This window comes from Trematomus bernacchii, unplaced genomic scaffold (genome assembly GCF_902827165.1).
Source record: "Trematomus bernacchii unplaced genomic scaffold, fTreBer1.1, whole genome shotgun sequence".
Taxonomy (NCBI): domain Eukaryota; kingdom Metazoa; phylum Chordata; class Actinopteri; order Perciformes; family Nototheniidae; genus Trematomus; species Trematomus bernacchii.
In genome coordinates, this window is record NW_022987647.1 from 164279 (window position 1) to 185660 (window position 21382).

Consider the following 21382-nt stretch of genomic DNA (forward strand, 5'->3'; position numbering starts at 1 on the left):
ATGCTTTCACATAAAATCTTTCAAACACTGAAGGATTTCGAGGAAGCGTTAGCAGACGTTGAAGAAACAACGATCACAAAGTATATTGTGTACAAAAAGGACCAGGTTTTCGGGGAAAATAGTAAGTTTGTAAAGTTAGATCGGAAATTGAAGAAACAACGATGACCAAGTAGCCTACATTGTGTCAGTAATCAAATATTAAGTAGGCCCTATATAGGCCTAAGTATATAAGTATAATAATATATAAGTATAAGTATATAAGTATAAGTATTACATATATAAGACGGGGCACAGAACGGCTCGGTTCGAGCCGTGAATTTATTCATCTTTTAAACGGCATCATTTAAGACAGAGGTCCACAGTTTCCCCGCAGCGAGGCTCCCCCGCCCTCCTCTTGACAGTTCACGAGCGTTCACACCACTAAAATGTTTATTTTGGTGTTCTGTGTTTTAATGCCTACAACAACTGAATTATAGGTTGGTAGTTTCAGCTTTCTACATAACCCATAGATTGATAAAAGCGAAAAATACGTGAAACTTTACTGTACATTCAGCAACAGGTTGAATTATCAGGCGTAAAGTTACTTAAGACATTTCAAATTCCGAGTGTCTTTCCAAATCTAAACTGACCAGTGTTAATACATCTTTTATGGATAAAATGTGTATTTTTGTCACAAATGTTTCAATACAGACGTGCAGCCTTCACCAGGGGAAAAGATATACTGGCAGTTGAAATGTGGACCATATGATGGGGTGCCATTCCAACTCGTGGGCACCAAGATATATGGATGCCACCAGGGAAAGGACAGGTGTACTCGGCAAAAGGAGAAGTACCATGCACAAAAAGAGAAACAAGCGGTATATTTATGAATTTACATGCATTAACAACTTAAAATAATTGGTAAAGGAAAATTAAACAACTATTCGTAATATGACATGCATTATGTGGCATTCTATGACACATAACACTGTTACACATAACAACATAGGAATCAGCATTATGTAAATACATAAGTCGTTTAAACTTTAGAGGAATAGGAAACGAAATTCAATGGCCTCTTCTGAGACAAAATAAAGGGGGATATCCTTCCTTTGTTCACCTACAGAACCCAACCAGCTCACGGTCATGACCTGGCACCAAATTCTTCCTATACTGGTTACTTATTTTAACAGGGGATGGTATATGTGCAAAATAAATAGACACAAACAGTACAGATGCAGGGGTAATGACATAATGTCCCACTATAGTTATATTAGCAGGACCTACAAATATTTTAAAGAAGACAAAAGAAAGAACCATAGCAAAAATTATGTTCTCCACGTTATGGAGAGGAGACCATGAAAATGTATACATATATTAATATTGTATTTCTATACACCTTTTTTCTCTTAGCTTGAAGACCATGTCTTCAATGCAAGACGCCATCTCGTACAAAATACGAAGAAGATGGATTGCCCTGCCCAGATAACTGTCAGTCAGGTCATGACATTTCCTGGTTTCAAGGTACAGCACAAGCACAGCACAAGTGCGTTCAATGCTATAATTGCTCTCGTGTCATGATCCCAATTGCCATGTCATTTTTATATTCCCCAGATTGCAGAGAACAGTAAAGCAAAGAGGAGGGAGCTCTCAGCAGCACTAAAGGCTGTAGTTGCAGCTGATCCTTCAACAGTTGAAGTAGTCATGGAATACCACACATGCTTCACCCCAGAAAGTGACCATCAAAACCATCCAACTGTTGGAGAGGTAACCATGCAAAATCTATTCCTTTAGCTGCTGTAAGAAACATGATGCGAGGTACAATTTGTGCTGTACAAAGAGGAATTTTTTTAGACAGCTTTAAACATCTATAATTACCCTGTTCAACGTCATGTACAGGTAGCTGAACTGCGTGAACCGATGGATTCCAGAGTTGAACAACAAATAGTGAAGCTCACCTTGGCTGGTGCCAGAAAGCTTAGTGAGATTAGACGTCAACTGTTCAATTTTGTAAATGACGAGCTGTTCCGGGGGGAGCAGCCACCTCCACAAACACGTCGGAGGTTTTACCCCACAGACAAGGATATCAGGAATATCTTATCAAGAACGAAGGAGGGAATACGTGAATCCAAAAATGACCAGGTCAATCTGCAGGTAATACACTGAGAGTAGAATAGTATTAATATTATTCAAGCCATGCAAGTTTGTGTGGGTGGTTAATGCACAACTTACAGAGTTTGTGACTTCACCAAGCATGGTCAGTTTTTTTTTTTTTACATGATACATTGTCCTCTGAATGCAGGTGTAAGTAAGCAAAGCAAAGTAGCAGTATTTGGTTCATATGCAGGGTATGACCATTTTTCAAAATGCAACTAAAACTTCAAAACTGTTTTTTGCCCTGATATGACAACAAATGTTCCTAATGTTTGGGCCATGAGGCTACATGATGATAATGTCCAGTTACACTTTCATTCACAGCTTCTGACCCCCAGATGGTTAGTTGATGACTGCAAAATCAAGTACAGGCCAAGCCAGCTACAGGAGGACGGAACTGTCACAAAGCTGCTGTTTTGTTACCAGACAGCCTGGCAGCGAAGGCTTCTCCACCTGTATGGACAACAGATGTGCCTGCTTGATGCTACTTACCGGACGTGTCGTTATTCTGTTCCCCTCTTCTTCCTATGTGTACGTACAAATGTGTGCTATGCAGTGGTTGGCCTCTTTGTGACCCAGAGTGAGACAACAGCAGATGTCAAAGAAGCCCTCCAGGTGTTTAAGGAGTGGAACCCTGACTGGAGCCCTAGCCACTTCATGGTTGATTTCTCAGAGGTAGAGATCGGTGCCCTGGAGGAAGAGTTTCAAGGTGAAATTGCAGTAACTGTAGAAATCTGTTAATTCACATAATATGAAACGTTAATTAAAAAAAAGGATACATTTTACATAGTATTCCACCAACTTCCAAAATATAACCATTTACATGCAAATGTATGCAACAATCTACTTCAAAATAAAGTCATCACCTCCACTGACAGACAGATGTATAAAAAGCAGGCCTATATTTTGTCGCGTATACTATGTAATAACAACGCGACAAAATAAAATGACAACATGGTGCAGGTAATATATCTCTTATATTTTATCCAGGTTCCAAGGTGCTTCTCTGCGACTTCCATAGGGAGAAAGCTTGGGTTGAATGGTGCAGGAAGAAAGATCATGGAGTGAGCCACGCACAAGACAGTCTCCTACCGCTTCTGAGAAGCATTGCAGCTGCTTCAACTCCAGAGGAGTTCAGCACACGCCTTTGCAACCTGCAGGAGGCCAAAGTCTGGAAGGACAATGAAAAAGTGAGGGCGTGGTTTTCAAATAAGTGGCTCCCAGAGGCTAAGGTGTGTATCAAGTTCAAATATTATATTTACTTTTATATTATATTTATTATATCATTTGTTGAATTTGAAGAGTCTTCCTTTTAATTTTTTTTGTCTTTTTTTGTCTTGTGTAGAGATGGGTGCACGTGTTTCGGGATGAAGATCTCAAGGTGGCCATCTACACCAACAATGGGGTGGAAAGACAAAATGAAACCCTAAAGCATTCTCATCTTGAAGGTTATAAGAACTGCAGCCTCAGTGAAATGCTCACTGTGTTGGTAACTGACTTCCTACCAAGGACATATCGGAAGTGAGCTAAAAAAGAATTACTATGATTATACATATATATATATATATATTTATATATACATACATACATACATACACAAACACACACACATTTTTATATATATATAAATGTAATGTTAGATAGCTTTGTTTCCAACATATTTGTTTGATGTTGTTCATTGTTGCATATGTTTCTGAGACAATTGTATTATCAAATACCATATCTATATGTCAGAGAAAGCAAACTGTCACAGAGAGACTTCTAAGATATTGTTCTCTTCTCTTATTGAAGGTACATTGAACTCAACGTCAAGTACTCCTCATTCTACAGAAGGTACAATGAGAACATGCCAAAGTTCTTAAAAGACAGACCAAGAAGTGTAGCAGACCATGTGATGTCAAGGCTTACAGAAGCCCAGTTTTATGAGGCGAATGACGTTGTTGCAAAGGGCAATGGCATGTTCCATGTCAAAAGCCAAAGTCATCCTTGCACACAGCACAACATCAACTTTGGTGAAAGTATCATCGTGCCATCGTGCACCTGCAAAGACTGGGCAAAGCACAAGTTGCCCTGCAAGCACTTCTGTGCTGTTTTTAATCATGTGCATGAATGGGGTTGGGAGAAACTGGCATCTAATTACAGGGATAACCCCCTCTTCTCCCTGGATAATGCATTTCTGGGACAGACTTCTTGTGAGAGGGATGACAGCGGCAGATCAGACATCACAGATCACACATACACACCGGTATCAGTGGAAATGCAGTCACCATGTAACGCTTTGCCCGAAAGGAAAAGACCAAGAAAGGTTAAACAAAGAAGGGAATGTGCCAGTCTCTTGCGTGAGATTACTGACTTAACATACCATCTGCAAGATGAAGATTACCTTAAAACGTTAACTGACCAAATGACCGAGATCTTGGAAGATGTGAAGCTACACACTCCACATGATCAGAGCCTTCCTCTGACGTTCACACCTAAGAAAAGGAAGAAGGAGATGGCCAACCTACCTGTGAAAACCGTACCACAAAAGCACCCATTCACAAAAAGGGTAGGCTGCTTTGCGGAAGCTATGAGGTTGAACTTCCGGGTCAGCATGAATGTGGAGGGAGTAGAGAAGGGTCCTGATGTCTCAACAAAAAAATAATCCCTATTAAATTATCCATACATATTTTTTATTCTATTTAATTACAACTTGTATTGCAACATTTTACTTTAACTCTGTAAGGTTAGTCTTTTTATTTATCTTGTATTGCACATTTGTATTCTTACTTCCTATGTTAATGTACATCTTTAAATTGTATTTTATTATATCTTTGTTGTATTGCCCCTCTTTTACTTTCACTTCTTATTTCAACATAAATATTGTTATTTAAAATCATATTTAACATTTCTGCTTTCATTCTTGTTTGTTTTATATGTTATATACATATGGTTATTTTATTTTGCATTGCCAATTTTTGATTTTACTTCCTATAGTTACATTAATCTTTTTATTATATTTTTCTTATCTTGAAATTCACACTTTTACTTGTGTATATATATACATTTAGCTATTTATTAAGTATTTATCTTGTATTGCACATTTGTATTCTTACTTCCTATGTTAATGTACATCTTTTAATTGTATTTTATTATATCTTTGTTGTATTGCCCTCTTTTACTTTCACTTCTTATTTCAACATAAATATTGTTATTTAAAATCATATGTTTATATACATATGGTTATTTTATTTTGCATTGCCAATTTTTGATTTTATTTCCTATAGTTACATTAATCTTTTTATTATATTTTTCTTATCTTGAAATTCACACTTTTACTTCTTGTTCATTTAGCTATTTATTAAGTATGTTATTTTGTTTGTTCTAAAATTGAGCAACTGTCACAAAACAACATTATCCTCCACAGGATAATGAAATTATTGTGATTTAACTTCCATGATGAAATACTGGTCAGATATCCACCAGATCTTTTAGTGATCTTTTGTCTCTCTTGGAGAAATTAAATCGCAACATCCAAAAAAAACCTTCAAAACACAAATACACAACCGAAAATAATACATTTAATACTATAATATATAGAGATGGACGAATTCATTTCAATAAACATGTGAAAACTAAATCATACAGGTTTTAAGGGGTTTATTTGTGTGAAGACGGCAGCAGCCAGCGTCGTCTCTTGTCCTCGGTGGCAGATTACGTCACTTCCGCCTAAAACCCAGGAGGTATACGATCTAGCACTAACCGTTCTTATTATACATCCATGGCACTAACCCGCATAGATATATATAAACACTAGATGACTCACCCGCGCTGCTGGCCAATGGAGACCGACGTTGCCACATGGCCGCCATCTTGGTACAGGCAGTGCTCTCATTCATAACATTATGGTTTACTATTTAAATAACCATAGCTTGCTCAATTTTCAAACGGTTTGGTTTTTTATAAACATCAAAGATGTAGTTATGATACTGCATACTTAGAATCATGGACTTTCATATGAAAATAACATTAAGCAGATAAAGCAATAGCTATACACACACACAAGGTATTTATATTAAATATTTGCCAGTGTATATATTTCCATTTATTTTATTATATTGTTAATATTTAAAATAAATTATAAAATTAAAATATATTTATATTTTATATATAAAAATCGGTCTCATGTTACCACTCTGTAAGCCAAGAGTTGTTAATTTAGCAATGCCTTAGCTTGAAGAACAGGGACACAACTAATGACAATAGCATATGGTGGTATATTATTTAGATATTCACACCTTTATCAGAAGAACCAAACCAACATAAAATGAGCCCACAGACAGGCCAGTTCTGTCACATTTATCACAATTATTTTTGACATGAGATCTTCATATCGTCCTAGTTTTGTATTTAGTTTCTAGATTTGTAAACAAATCCAGAACCTTTGAAATACGTTACCACTTCACAGCACGGTGCGCTGAGTTCTTGTAGTCATTTTGTGTCCTTCTGTAGTCCATTTACTGTTGTTTGTCTTACCCCGGCTGATATCTCACTAAATCCAGTTTTAATTGTTCCCTATATTGCCCCTATGCCCTGTAAGGTGTCCTTGGGTGTTATGAAAGGCGGCCCCCCAAAATAAATGTATTATTAAGAACAACTTGGTGTGGTTTCTATTCTCCTAAAAAAATGTTACGTTCTCCAACAGAAAACACAACTCAGCGTACTTTTAAGAAATTGATCTTAATAGGCTTGTCCCCTTATAAAAGGCAGAAATATGTTTTGAGGCTCTGGACAAAAATGGCTATTTTGATTGTAAAGGTTGCCAACCCCTGGGTGTAGTTTCAATGTTTGCACATGTTTATTCAAGTGTATGAGTGACATAGAGCAAGTGAGATGGCCAGTGGTTCTCAAACTTTTTACACAGAGTACCAGCTCAAATGATATTGGGCTCTCCTAGTAACACCATCATAGACGTTCCTGGGTACCACCGAGATAAAGGATTTAATATGACAAGCCATATGATGCTCTCATTTGTTAGTGACATTCCACATGCAAATAAGATAAGATAAGATAAGATGGTACTTTATTGATCCCAATTTGGGAAAACATTTTTAGTTACAGCAGCATAAGGGACAAGGCATTTTACAATAAATTAGAAATAAGCAAGAAAAATAAAGAAAATAAAGAAAGAGGAAAATAATATACATGTTGAGTTTGGCAGGATATTATATATATCTAATATACATATACATAAATATAAGGCATATGGAATATTAATGTTAAAGATAGGGTAGGTAATTTTGGAGAAACCAGCTCGAGATCGCTAGAATTTGAAAATACACAGCCGGAAAAAATCTGCTACTTCCTCACAGAGCCCCTCCTCCAACACACACAAACGCGCACATGACCAATGAGGGCACGAGATAAGTTTGTGCACAGATGGAAGGCTGACAGGCAGGTAGGCCATCCAGTTATTTTAGCCGGGCCGGCTCAGATGATTGGTCGTGCTTTTTACAGTACCACGGCTTCCACAGATGACATTTTTTTATGGATTTGTTGTCAAAGCACTTCAGATATTCATTGCTATCAGGATGTTAAGAGCATTCCATGGAATATAACAACAAGTGTATCTCTAGCCAGTTTCTCAAACTTACCTACCCCACCTTTAAATATTGAACAGATTATATATGTGTAAAATGTACAACGTGGTAATATTCAAGATAATCTATGGAGCAGAGAGTTATCTTCCAGCCAGAGGTGATTTATTGTACAGAGTTATGGCAGGGGAGCTGCAGCAGTCTGTTGGAGAAGGAGCTCCGCTGTCTGTCCAGCTGCAGGTGGAGAGGATGGGTGGGGTTATCCATGATGGACAACAGCCTGTTCAGTGTCCTCCTCTCCACCACAGCTTCAAAGGGGTCCAGCTTGATGCCGATGACTGATCCAGCTTTCCTGATCAGTTTATTGATCCTGCTGGTGTCACCGGCTCTGATGCTGCCCCCCCAGCAGACCGCAGCAAAGAAGAGTGCACTAGCCACAACAGACTGATAGAAGATCTCCAGCATCTTGCTGCATACGTGGAAGGATCTCAGCTTCCTCAGAAAATAGAGTCTGCTCATCCCCTTCTTGTGCACAGCGTCAGTGTTGATCCTCCAGTTCAGCCCATTGTCTAAGTGCACTCCCAGGTATTTGTAGTCCTCCACAACAGCCACATCCTCTCCCAGAATGCACAGGGGTAGAGGAGGAGACGTCCTCACCCTCCTGAAATCAATGACCATCTCTCTGGTCTTGGCCACATTCAGAATACTCACAACATTAGACTGAGGTTCATCTTCCGCTCTTCTTGAAGTGGTTGTGCTTCTTGTTGCTTCCGGCTAAAATAAACATAATTAAAGACATTTTGAGTGTTTAAAATGTGCTGTAATACACAATACATTATTTATTCCTAAACTTGCAGAAAGAAAAACTAAAGTGTGACATTTAATCACATATTTATATATATCAATCTTATACACCTTGAATTCTTGTTGGCCAATGATACACATACCCTTTGAAGATGAGCTGGGAAGTTGAATACTGTTGGCACAACACCATCTTTAAGCCGGACAGTCTGCCCCGTCCTGTCAAAGTCCTCACAACTGAAGTGCTCACTGCAGAGCAGTGTCCTGCCTTCTTAGGGCAACTTCCCACTGCCTCCTCCTCTCTCCGGTTTTGGGAAACCTTAAAAACATGAGAAAGGTAGCCAGATATATCAATTATTGTCAACATTTTCCTCCCTTCTTTCCTTTAACATTAAGGGTAAGGACAAAAATACACACCGAAATTATCATATTTTTGGGGTAATTGTATGTATGTATGTATACTTTAAGAATAAGACAACTACACTAAGAGTTATAAAAAAGGTGTCCAAAAGAAACATTAAATAATTGTGTAAAGAAATGGTAGCAACATATTCTAAAGAGGCTGGGTCAACAACAATCTTGCAATACTATTATCTCACATAGCCCCACTGATCCTGTGTAGCAGGACTTGTAATGTACATACATCCACTACGTAATTAACGATTATCCTAATTATAGTCATAATATTGTCATATCTTACAGGTGAAAGGTGATTCCACGGGTTCTTGGTCAACTTTGTAATACTAGGTCTCACTCACAGCCTCTTGTTATTAGCCAGCTAATAAATACAACCACACATACACAAAGAAAAGCTGCTATTTCAACATGTCCAAGCATCTTGTATCATAGCCTTGCTAATAATGTTTATAATAAACCAAACCGTTTGTAAATCAGTCAAGATTTCAGCGAGTTAAGAGTATTTTTGTGCAGATCACTCACCTTACAACAGCTACCATAGCGCGTACCAGAGTAGCTGTTGACTGTAGCAAGATGGCGGCCAGTGAGCTACGCTGGAAAATCTCCCATGAGCCATCTAGTGTTTATATATATCTATGCTAACCATGGATGTATAATAAGAACTGGATACAGCGTGGGAGGCGGGGCCTCATTCATTCCTATGAGAGTTGCTCATTCGCGCATGATGATAAAATGGCCCAACTTTTGAGAGAGCGAAACGTCACAGATTACCCGGCATGCCTGAGAAGTACCCGTATGTGCGCTCATAGCGCATGCGCAACTTTAACCATGCCCCCCAAAATGCTCGTTCACATCAAGCACGTCAATTTGCGTACACGTAACAGCACCGCACGTTCATGACAGCATGGTAATGTTTGTTATGATAGATTTGATATTAACGAGGCGGCAGTTAGCAGCTAGCGGTTAGCTAGTAATTATGCTAATTTACACATCAATCGTTATGTACTTTTATATTACGCTGTAACAGGATCTAGTGATATCCAAGCAACAGAGCTTCATTTAGCATGAAAGAATTATTGCACTGTATATATATATATATATATATATATATATACACACAGTGCAATAAGCTTCTTAGTGCAATAAGAAGCTACAGGGACGTTAATCTACGTCGGTAATATTAACTTTATTTAATACAACATTTACGGTACAAGATTTAATCATACAGCCCATGTAGTATAATATTTTACAAATGATGAAATACAGCAAACATGTGCAATATATCCATTATTACAGCTCCGTGGGCTGGCAGTAAGGCGATATGGGTCCGTTCTTATTGTACATCCATGGGTAAAGATAAACGCATGTACTAGTGCTGAACACGTAACATGAACGTGCCGGGCGGCGCGGTCCCGTGGGTTAGATGCGCGTTCATAATGCAGAGGGAAATAACTCTCAGAATAACGTTATTAGCACATTTTACAACTTGAGGAACGAATGTTTTTAATAAGGGCTATACAAGTGTTCATACTGGGTAGTTTATTTAGTTTAAAAAAAATTATCCAACGATTTACAGACCACTCTTTCCCCATGTAAGTCAATGGGAAAAAGTGTTTCCGGGCCTGGCAACCAAAAGGAAGTGTAGTACCGCCGTTTGGCCAGCACGAATATTTTCATCAGAGTCCGGCGCACTTCCTGGGGGCTTGATGCTAACCCGCACCACAGAGGAGGCTGCCATCTTGGCTGTGACGTAGATGAACTTTCACCTCAGACGTCACTTACGGAGCTTTCCGACAGAAACAACATGGCGGCGCCCTCTAAGAAAGTGTTCGAGGTCTTCGTGACTAAAATACCATGGACCCTAGCTGGCAGTAAGCATATTCAATTTGTCTAATAATTATACATGAGTAGTCGTAGATAGTTATGCATGTGTAGCCACTCACGTGACTACGAACATGGTTCTATACTGTGGTTTGGTGAGGCTAGCAGACAGCATGAGCTCCAACATGCTAACACCATGACCTGTCTGCAGTCCAAGCTTGGCTTTTTCATGCTTTTGGCATCTTATAAAACAGTCATGCAGTTTACCAGAGAGGGGAGAAGAACTCATATTTTGCACTTGAGTAAAAGTAGAATTACCAGAGAGAAGGAATACTCTGTTACAGTAAAAGTCCTGCATTCAAAATGTTACTCAAGTAAAGCACAAAAGTATTATCATCAAAATATCCTTTAAGTACCAAAAGTAAAAGTAGTAATTGTGCAGATTGGTCAATTTCAGAATAATATATATGATATGTTTTTTAATTATTGATAATTAAAGTGTTCTCAAAGCTGGTAAAGGTGCAGCTAATTTTAACGACTTGGTATACTGCAGGTAGCTTGTGAATTTACTCCAGGTCTTACAAGTCTGATTTAACACTTGATTATATTTCACATCATTAATCCAAATCTGTAAAGTAGCTAAATGTATTATCAGGGATGCAAACACACGTATGGTGAAAAAAGAGAGAACTATTCCAAGCAGAAAAAAAACAGCGTAATATACCATCTGACAAAGGCCTGTGCTATAATGCTTCAATTAACTGGCTATTCTTTATAATATACTCATATCAATAGGAGACAGAGATGTTAAGTTATAAATCAAGGGTTTTTTATTATTATTTACACCAGGGATGGGGAACCTTTTTCCTCTCAAGGGCCATTTCAATTTTTACAACATCCTCCGAGGGCCGTACAAATTATTGAACTCAACCTCTGCTTAAAAAAACTAAAATCACAGCCCATTCATTTCGCCTTTCTTTCATGCTGTGCAAAGAAAAAGCAACCTCTTAAACAGATCGCCACTGGGCTTACAACTAAAGACACAGCCACGCAAAAACTGCGGCATGTGTACGGCTCCTTATGGGTACTGCAATATTTGAAGTGCTGGAGCGGGGTTCCGGTGTTCTCCGTCAACACTACACCACGTGATGACACGTTACGCTCGTGTTGTGTTCAAGGAACCTGTCCTTGGCCAGGAAAAACAGGCACTCGCTTGTTTAATTATTTTGCGGTCTAGATTTCTTAAAGGGCCCATGTCATGGCCATTTCTACTGATCATAATTCCATTGTTGAGGTATACTAAAATAGATTTATACTGTGCAATTTTCCAAACTCACATTGGTTTCTCATACAGCATCTCTGCAAAGTATGTGTATTCACCGGTATTCACTCTCTGTCCTAAACGGCTTGTTGGAGCTCCTGCCCCCCCCCCCCCCTCCCTCCCTGTGAGCCCAGTGTGCTCCGATTGGTCAGCTCGGCCACTCTGTTCTGATTAGTCAACCACCAGAGAGGCTCCGCCCATGTCTAATACAGTGCTTTTTTCGGCTCTGAGCGGAACATCAACAATGATATGTTATGGGAGCAAATAATTCAGGGAAGAAAGGCTACTAAGTATTTCCATCAAACTTTATTTTTAGAAATGTACAAAATGAACATGTGTAAATATACATATATACACTGTATATTAGGGCTGTGCGATTATGGCAAAAATCATAATCACGATTATTTGGGTCAATAATTGATATCACGATTATTAAATACGATTATTCATTGACTTTGAAAAAATCCATTTATTGAACTTTAAAACAAATACAAACAATAATTTGAACAGTATCTTTTTAACTGTTGATTACCCTGAACGTATAATTCAACTGAAAAACCAATACAAAAATAAATGATACATTTAAATAAACAATATCAAAATAATAAATACCAATAAACAAGATCAACAAATATTTTGGAGCGCACTTCCACAAGCTACTAAACATATATAAATATGATAAATACAAATAAATGAGACCGAAATTAATTAGATCAAATATGTTGCAGTGCACTGTAGCAAAGCAAAATAATTTTTTTTTTCGATTATGTTGTTTTTGTAATTGTGGCAGGCCAAAATCGTAATTGCGATTAAAATACGATTAATTGCACAGCCCTACTGTATATCATCCATTCCTCCCCTTATAGGCGTTTTTGGCATCTTGCCTATCGCAGCTTTGTAAGCTGGTGCTGGGGCTTTTTAGGACGAGGCATCAGAGTGGGTCATCCCGTGTGTGTGTTGTCCGCCAGATACGCCAGGAGTTTCCTGATCTGGCTGGACGAAATCAAATGCAAATCACAAAATATTAGAGAAACTTAGTTGTTTTAGGTTTGTTAGCTTGCCAGCTAGATTAATATGCTAACCTACGTTTGCTAGTTGTTCAGTGTAATATGCCAACCTACTATGAACAACAGCTAGTGGTTCATATTAGGCTAGCAAGAACATGTTTACAATTGCGATCTTATACGGGTAGTCTGCTACGTTCAGTCATTCATTGTAGCTGGCATAAAAACAATGTTTTCCCTAGCAAACTCATGTCTAGCTCTTGGTAGCCTTCTTTTTTAGCTCGGTAGCATACACGCTAGGAACGCCAACTATAATGTAATTAAGTTTCGCGACTGACCGTACGGTAAATCACCCGGAGTATACTGTCTTAGAGTATTTCGTGTGTGAATGCAGACATTCTCCTGCTATGAGATACATGTAAGTCCCTCTGCTGACATTGGAGTTGATATATGGAAACGCTAGTGTTGATAATTTGTGATCTTCTCGCTCCCAGGAAAGAAACTTAAAATAACGAGACTAATGGAGTCTCTGAAAAGGTTCAAATGGGTAGTTTAATTAAGTAACGTGGTTAAAGAACAAGCATGGTGAATGGAGAGACAAAGCCGGTGTTGTCTTGAGGGAGGCTGCAGCGAAGGGAAGAGAGCGCGTTATCTTTCGTCCTGCCTTTTTATCCACGTCTCGTTGTCCCCCGCTGTGCAAATAGTGGGTGGCCCCCTACTCATTTGCCGGTTCGATATCGCGAGAGCACAGATGATTTCGACATTGATATTCTCTGCCTACTTCCTTAAGCATTTTCTCCTCATTATCTCTGTCATGACTTTCTATTTAATACCTTATAAACAGCTGTAATACTTAGTTTAGAAGTCCTAGTGGTTCCGCTCCGGCACAGTTCTTATTTTACGGAAATTCCCTCTGACGTCATAGCTTCTCACGTATCTGTAAACACTACGATCGACTAGACCTTCATTTAATATTCAGCAGTAATAATATCTTAACGTCTATCGATGTAGTGTTAAAGTCCGTACGTTTGTGTGTAACACTCCAAGTCATTTTCACTTTACATTCAGAAAACGCAACATTAGTCACAAGCTAACCGGATAAAGGATTTTTCAGAATAAAAGCTTGGCATTGATTTCCTGAGAACTTCCGGGCTTTTCCACAATAAAACAGCTTTAAACTGACAATATGTTTTAGACTGAATTATGCTGTTTAACATTGATTTTAATTTCTAACAATCCCTCCTTTCACACCATTTAAGGTGTGAACACAATACTAAAAGTAATAAGTTCTTCATCTGACTGCTTTTAAACTGACGGTATGTTTTAGACTAAATCATGCCATAAAACATTGAATTTTAATTTCTAACACTAGCAACTTAGTTAGCCCAGTTAGCACTGTGTCATTGGCTTAGCAGCCCGAAAAACGTTTACCCATTTAAACAGTCGTGGTAGATACCTTGTTTGTTTTAAACATCATAAATACACAAACAACAATGAATACTTACAGGTTGTGTACCCGAAACTCCCGCTGGTCCAAACAAAGTAGGAACAGCATCGTTCTTCAGTGCCCTACGCTGTACATATCCGGCATGAATCGCTGAAAGGTTTGTGAAGCTTTGTTTTTCGTGAAATGCTGGCAGCGGGTGTGGCCTCTGGGTATGCACACGTCACAGTACCCAGGAAGTAAACAATGGAAAATGAGAAATCTCCAACAAGGCGTTTTGGGGCAGCATAGACTGTGTTAGAGTTTTACTCGCTACAGGGTGTATTTTGAGGGTTTTTGACTCTGCAGACCGTTTACATGCATAAAAACCTTCATAACACACAAGGGGACGGGTAATAACCGGAAAAGCATGACATGGGCCCTTTAAAAAAAAATTGAAGTGAGAAGTTGTCCGTCAGTCCGTGAGTCGGACCCCCCCACCCTCCCCCAAAACAAAAACTCTTCGGTTCTCCACGAATTACACAAGTCATCCAAATCAGCGTTAAAAAAGCAGGAGGCCCCGAAAAGCGACTAATTTGCATGCATGTATTATATAAATAAATAAATTACAAAAAACGTAGTGGAGTAAAAGTAAAACATTTACCTCTGAATTGGAGTAGAGGTATAAAGTAACATTAAATGGAAATACTCAAGTAAAGTGTAATTATGTGAAAGAATTACTTAAGTACAATACTTGAGTAAATGTACTTAGTTACTTTCCACCACTGCACTTTACTAATTACACTTAGATAAAACCAGTCCAATACAGTTTATATAACAATGCTGCCATAAACCCCAAATTGTAAAAGCTTCTAAATGGTGTTGCTGTGAACTTTATTGTTTAATACTACAGCTGCATCCTCCAAAACTATAACCTCAGTAATCGAGACTTCTCTAAGACCCTAGCCACACAGAGACGAAAACTAACTGAATTCGATATCAAAAAAGCTCTGGCTCTTTTTCTCCCTCCCCGAGGCAAGCGTGTGCTCCTGCTGTAAATCTCCCCGGTAGTCCACCAGCAGATGAAAAACACCCACCTCTCCGCCTCTTTCAAGGGACGAGCGAACCAGAGTTTCCGTTAGAATTTGTTTCCGCCGGTCAACATGTCCGTTAGAGTTTAAATTAGGAGGAGGCGTGTGGCGTCAGCATGTCGTTGTGTCCCTGGGCAAGACACTTCACCCCAAATTGCTCCTGTGGGGATTGCCCACAGTATTGAGTATGTAAGTCGCTTTGGATAAAAGTGTCTAACAAGTAACATGTAATGTAAATCTTCCGAACAAAATTATAAAAGTGCCGGTCAAAGGTCTTCTTTGTTATTTATTGAGCTTGAAAACAAATGAATAACGACTCTATATAATAATATAAGAATAATATACGGAGTCTCTCTTTTCCTCCCCCTCTGCTGACAGCCCGTCAGTATTTTCGTTATCAGGAAATGATCGTATAATCGTATTGGGCGTAATCACAGAGCCGTTTGGCCCCCCAGAGCATTGCGTCTGCAGATCTACCCACCTTGGGACCCGTTATCGTTATCGTTTCTGCGTTTCCCTGTCGGCCTCGTGTGGCCGAACCGTCTATATCGGGGGTATTCAACTCAAATTTAACGAGGTCCAGTTAGAGAAAATCTCCCCATGCAAAGGTCAGGAACTTCAAAATGTCTAACTTGCTTTATGAATTAGTGTGATATATATTGAAGTAGCCTGCAGCTTTATCAACGTCTGCATGTAATCAACAACTGACTGCCAATCAAATAAAGAAAGTACAATTCATAAACAACAATATTTATTGTCAATTAACATTGAACTATACAGATATACAGTAAATACTGTGGATAGGTGTAATGTTCCTCTCGGGCTGCATTTAAAAATGAAATAGAGAAAATAAATAAAATAGCTTTTGAAAATGTGTGCATCTTAAAAGTGCTTAATTTTAGATAAATAAAATAAAGTGTAGCAGCAGCTTGAGTTTCTCTTTTTCTTTGTTAACCGTTTCACATCGTGACTTAACAGTTTCAGCTGATTATAGAACAATATCAGTCTTTACACATCATAACAATTGAACAGTTTTAAAGTTTCTCTTTCTTTCCCTCTTATATTGCAGTCCCTCACTCACTTTGTTTTATTCAGTGCGAGAATTGAGCTTGAGCTTGTCCTGCCAGGAGTTTGTAAATCTGGACTGAAATGGTGTCAGGGCCATTCTCATACACACATGCAGGTGCTCATTGGTTAGCCTCGGTTAGCCTGCCCTGGAACCATATTTAGTTTTAATTGTGATCCTGGTGGACTGATCATATCGGGCTCTGAGACTGCTTATTTTATGTGACCTCAGTTCTGACTTGAGAGGGAATGTTTGGTCAAACACTTTGTGTTTTGTCTCATAGTGGCGTTTCACATTGGCACTTTTAATGAGCGCCACGGTCTCTGAACAAATGAGACACACTGGCTCTGTGCTCCCAGTGGGCAGGATGAACATGAATGAGTCCACTCAGGGTTAAAATCTCTGTTCTCACTGTCCACTTTCCTCTTCTTAGAGAGCGCCATGTGTAAATATGTGTCTCTCCCCGTCTGCCGCTAACACGCCTGTTCACTCTCCTCTCCGCTTCTCTCCCTGTATCGCTAACTCTTCTCTTCACTCACTTTCCTCTCCGCTTCTCTCTGCCGCTCTCTCGTCTCTTCTTCTGTGTTTCTCTCCCTGTATCGCTCACTCGTCTCTTTCGACCCCTGTCGGCAGCGGTTAAAATAGAATCGCCCCGTCAAAATTGAAATCCCCTATTAATGTATTGATTATAGGTCCGGGTCCGTATAGGTCGGCGTCTGGGTCCGGATCCGGATCGCGGTCCGCCTGTTGCCGACCCCTGGTCTATATGATAGAGAACTGTAGCGGATACGACCCGTATCGTCTCCGTGTGGCTGCAGCCTAAATCAGTTTCAGCAACACTGTTCTTAATTAAGGCTCTAGTTAGTGCAGGATCGTTATATCAGACTAGAGTAGTTTAAGCTAGGTGTGCTTGAAAAACTGACCCTGATAAAAAAGAAATTCAAATTACACGCTTCAATAATACTGTAGCATTCTTTGTAGTTCAAGCCTCAAAACATGATTTGTTAAATTAAAGGTTTTTGTGATTTGCTGAAAACATGTGATGTTCCTTATTATTTTTCAGAGGAGATGAAGGAGTACTTTGCACAGTTTGGTCCTGTGAAGAAGTGTCTGCTTCCATTTGTAAGTTGCCACAGCATTGGAATGTAATATTTACTGTTAATATATTGATTGGGTCTATCCATCCCTTTCATATCCCAGCTTCACCCCTTTTTACTCTACTACCAATTAGTTTATTGCTCATGCTGCACATTAGTTGATTTCTGTATATCCATATGCAACTTTGATTCTGTTTGCAGCACTGGTTGTAAGCAGCTTTGTTTTGGTTGTAGACTTGTAGTTTGCAATGACAAAATAGATGAATGTAATGAACAGATGAATGTAACTACAGACAACTTCTTGAAATTGTACTACTGAAGAAAACCATTTGTTACTAATGAACATTTTTCCTATCCATTTATTACTATTCAAATGTAGACATATTAGATGTTTAAATGTTAAGTCTTTACAGGCAGCCATGAGTTTCATAATTTCTTCAGTATGGTTTTCAAAATGCAGAGAGAGTTACCCATCCCACAGATCAACACGTTTGGTTTCATTCTGAGCATCCCTGCAATTTCTTACTGGATTGCGTGTGTTTCACCAGCATAAAGAAACAGGGTTCCACAAAGGCTTCTGTTGGGTTGGATTCACGACAGAGGAAGGACTGAACAATGCACTTCAGAAAGACCCTCACACGCTGGAGGGAGCAAAGGTACCTTTAAAACATATATATATATATATCTTTATCATCAAGTAATGGGGATGTTAAAGTCTTCCTTAATGGAGTGGTGCAGTAATGATAGATTTTTCTAGGCCAACCCGGAAGTTAACATGGCAAGGGCTCCCTCGACAAATAATTAGGGATCTTTCCATTGGATTTAGAATTATTGCAGAAAATAAGACCATGTATGAACACCACTTTATGATTTTTGCAACTAAATTATTAGGCTATAAACAAACTACTTCAGTCATGTCTGCGCATCACCACAGCTAAACTGAATGTCACTATTGTCATGCGTGATGACCAGGGTAGGAATTTCACGGCGGCCATGGCCGTCGTTGCCCCTCGGTCTGGCCGTTATGCCCAACAAATAATTGTGTCCTACGGCCACCATGGCCTTTGTGCCCCTCACACTGTTAACATCTCGAAGTTGCTTTAAAAGCGTCAGAGCAGTGGTCTGGTCTCTGAACTGCATTATGCTGCGTTCACAACGGACGCGATGCGAATATTCGCATTGCTCTAATCGCTGGAGTTTCACCGCGGCTGTCAGCTGTCTTTACTCCTGTCATTCAAACAGGACGCGCTGGATAGGGGGCGGGGCTTATATCCATGTAAATACTGTGGTAGAAACCAACTACAACAAAATTAACATATTTTACCGTGATTTAATTGTAATACACGTTTCAAAATGATGCCGAAGTAACTACATACTGTTCACGGTTAGTAAAAACCATGAATTAATGCTTTGACAAGTGTGCAGACAGCGAAAAACCTTTTAAACACACACACACACACACACACACACACACACACAGACTTTTGCATTTCAAAGTATTGCTTGTTCATACAGTTGAATGTTTGAGCTTCACTGTGCACTGCTGATTGGTGTATGTGCAGAGTTTGACCCTTGAAGGCTGTTTCTTCTGCTCTGAAATTGAATATATTTGTTACATATTAATAGAATTTTTGGTTTTTTGATTTGATTTCGGATTTGTGAATGGGAGAAGTAGTAGATAGAAAACATACCAAACACACATTTTTTCAAAGTCGAGTCTTTCATTTTATATACGGTAATACTAAGGAGGCATAGGCCTATATGATGATATAATGTTTGACATTATTGATATTAAAAAAGTGATTGGTTTTCCATGTCATTCGTGTGTTTTTCTTATCAAAAAGTGAAGTTATTTATTTGTAAGCTCCAAATCCAAATGTTTCCCTCAATGGCCTTTGTGCCTTAAAACAATGTGTGACACCAAAGGCCAAATGATGAAATTCCAAGCCTGGTGATGACATTTAGTAGTCTCATTCAGTCACTTATTAGAAACTGGCATTTTTACAAGATTTAGCAGCTTCAGACATTCACCAGTGGGGGATTTACTGATATATTTTATGCCATAGAACAAAACGTTAAGCTTGTGTTAACCACAGAACTTATTTCATGCTTAACAAACATATTCAAATAAATTGACTTCCAGACAAGGGAACCATAATTGGTAAATTGCTGACTCATTACTTTATGACTTGTTTTTTCAAAACATTTTCTTATTCAAAATATTTTGAATGCATAATATGATGATGGATTCTCCTGTTTGTTTTCAGCTCCTGGTTCAGAAGAACATACGTCCATTTCAAGGGCCCAGGTTAGGCAAAGACGCTGAATATGACTGAAGCTGTGATACTGTGGTGTCGATGATCCTCCAGCCATCATTCATTGTTTGTTCCTGCTCCCTCAGCTGCTGGATTATTATACTTTTTCCTTTGTTCCTCGGCTCAGTGAATTAGGGCCTGACCATTATTGAAATTGTTTATGAACTCATCCAGTAATAATGTCATTATTATTTGTAATTGTTATTCTTTAACTTTTTGTAACCATCATAGCAGGAGGATATACTTTTAACATTAATCAATTATTATTACATTTATTTCAGTGTATGACAATAAAACAGTTTGAAACCTTACATTCTTGTAATTTATGTATGTAATATCCACTTACTACTGTTACGCCAGTAAAAGTTCTGAGTTCTTTCAACATGTATGAATATGGAACGTCAACGATGTCTCTCAAAGGATCGTAGCTTGCATGAGTAATTTAAATTTGGGCACCAGGGGGCAAAAAACTTTATCTAATTTATCTAATTTCCGTCTCCTCAACTCCTCGACTCCTCGGTCCTCCAGTAGTGACCCGGAAATGGATTTCAGTGCGCCATGTTGAGGGAAATCCCATATATAGATATATCCAGGCTGAAGTCGAATAGTCCATTTAGCCTTCCTAACGGAGTGAAATGACCCGGAAGTACCTCAGTGGCAGCCATGATAAGTGCCGTTCCAATTCTCTAGAAGATGATAGGAAAGGAGGTTTCAAACTTCCTTTATAACCTCTGTCACTACCCGATCTGCAGCCCTGCCCTATCTGCAGTGCGCATGTGCGAGATGGTCCGCCATATTGCACAACTCCGTACGGCAACCCAACTAGGACACTTGACACTGGCATTTGGCAAAGCACACAAAGAAAACTCAGAAAACCGAGAGAGATGAGTTATTGTTATTACAACGTGACTTCACTATTATTTAACAACTCTTTTTATTGGGTTCTTTTATTTGGGGTTAAGTACATTGTCAGAATAAGTGAGAAATGGATTTAAAGTTCTGTTATCAGCTATCATACTGAATAAATATTTACTGTGAATGTATGCAAAAATGTATGGCATATAGCTGTCTAACAGAAGTTAAATCCATTTCTCACTTATTCTGACAATGTATTTAACCCCAAATAAAAGAACCCAATAAAAAGAGTTGTTAAATAATAGTGAAGTCACGTTGTAATAACAATAACTCATCTCTCTCGGTTCTTTTTCTGCTTTGCCAAAAGCCACTGTGTCAACTGTCCTATTAGAGTTGCCGTATGTAGTTGTCAAATATGGCGGACCATCTCGCACATGCGCAGTACAGATCGGGCAGGGGGAC

At 38.8% G+C, this 21382-nt stretch overlaps 2 protein-coding genes and 1 long non-coding RNA gene across 3 annotated transcripts; 2 read left to right on the forward strand and 1 right to left on the reverse strand.

The window, feature by feature from the left end:
• On the forward strand, positions 1–4783 carry LOC117485548. Its single transcript, XM_034134129.1, has 9 exons — positions 1–121; positions 691–857; positions 1393–1503; positions 1594–1746; positions 1879–2133; positions 2458–2842; positions 3124–3365; positions 3479–3654; positions 3925–4783. The coding sequence occupies exons 1-9, from the start codon at positions 1–3 to the stop codon at positions 4775–4777; spliced, it is 2463 nt and encodes an 820-aa protein (XP_033990020.1). The 3' UTR covers positions 4778–4783.
• A 3483-nt stretch (positions 4784–8266) lies between these two features.
• LOC117485550 lies at positions 8267–9571 on the reverse strand. The gene is made up of 3 exons (XR_004556225.1): positions 9450–9571; positions 8657–8829; positions 8267–8483 (listed from the first exon to the last, which is right to left on the reverse strand). It is a non-coding gene; the product is annotated as an uncharacterized LOC117485550 (long non-coding RNA).
• Positions 9572–10561: 990 nt separating this feature from the next.
• On the forward strand, positions 10562–20376 carry LOC117485551 (SRA stem-loop-interacting RNA-binding protein, mitochondrial-like). The gene is made up of 4 exons (XM_034134131.1): positions 10562–10798; positions 17717–17775; positions 18299–18406; positions 20018–20376. The coding sequence occupies exons 1-4, from the start codon at positions 10732–10734 to the stop codon at positions 20084–20086; spliced, it is 303 nt and encodes a 100-aa protein (XP_033990022.1). The 5' UTR covers positions 10562–10731; the 3' UTR covers positions 20087–20376.
• The last annotated feature ends 1006 nt before the right edge of the window (positions 20377–21382 follow it).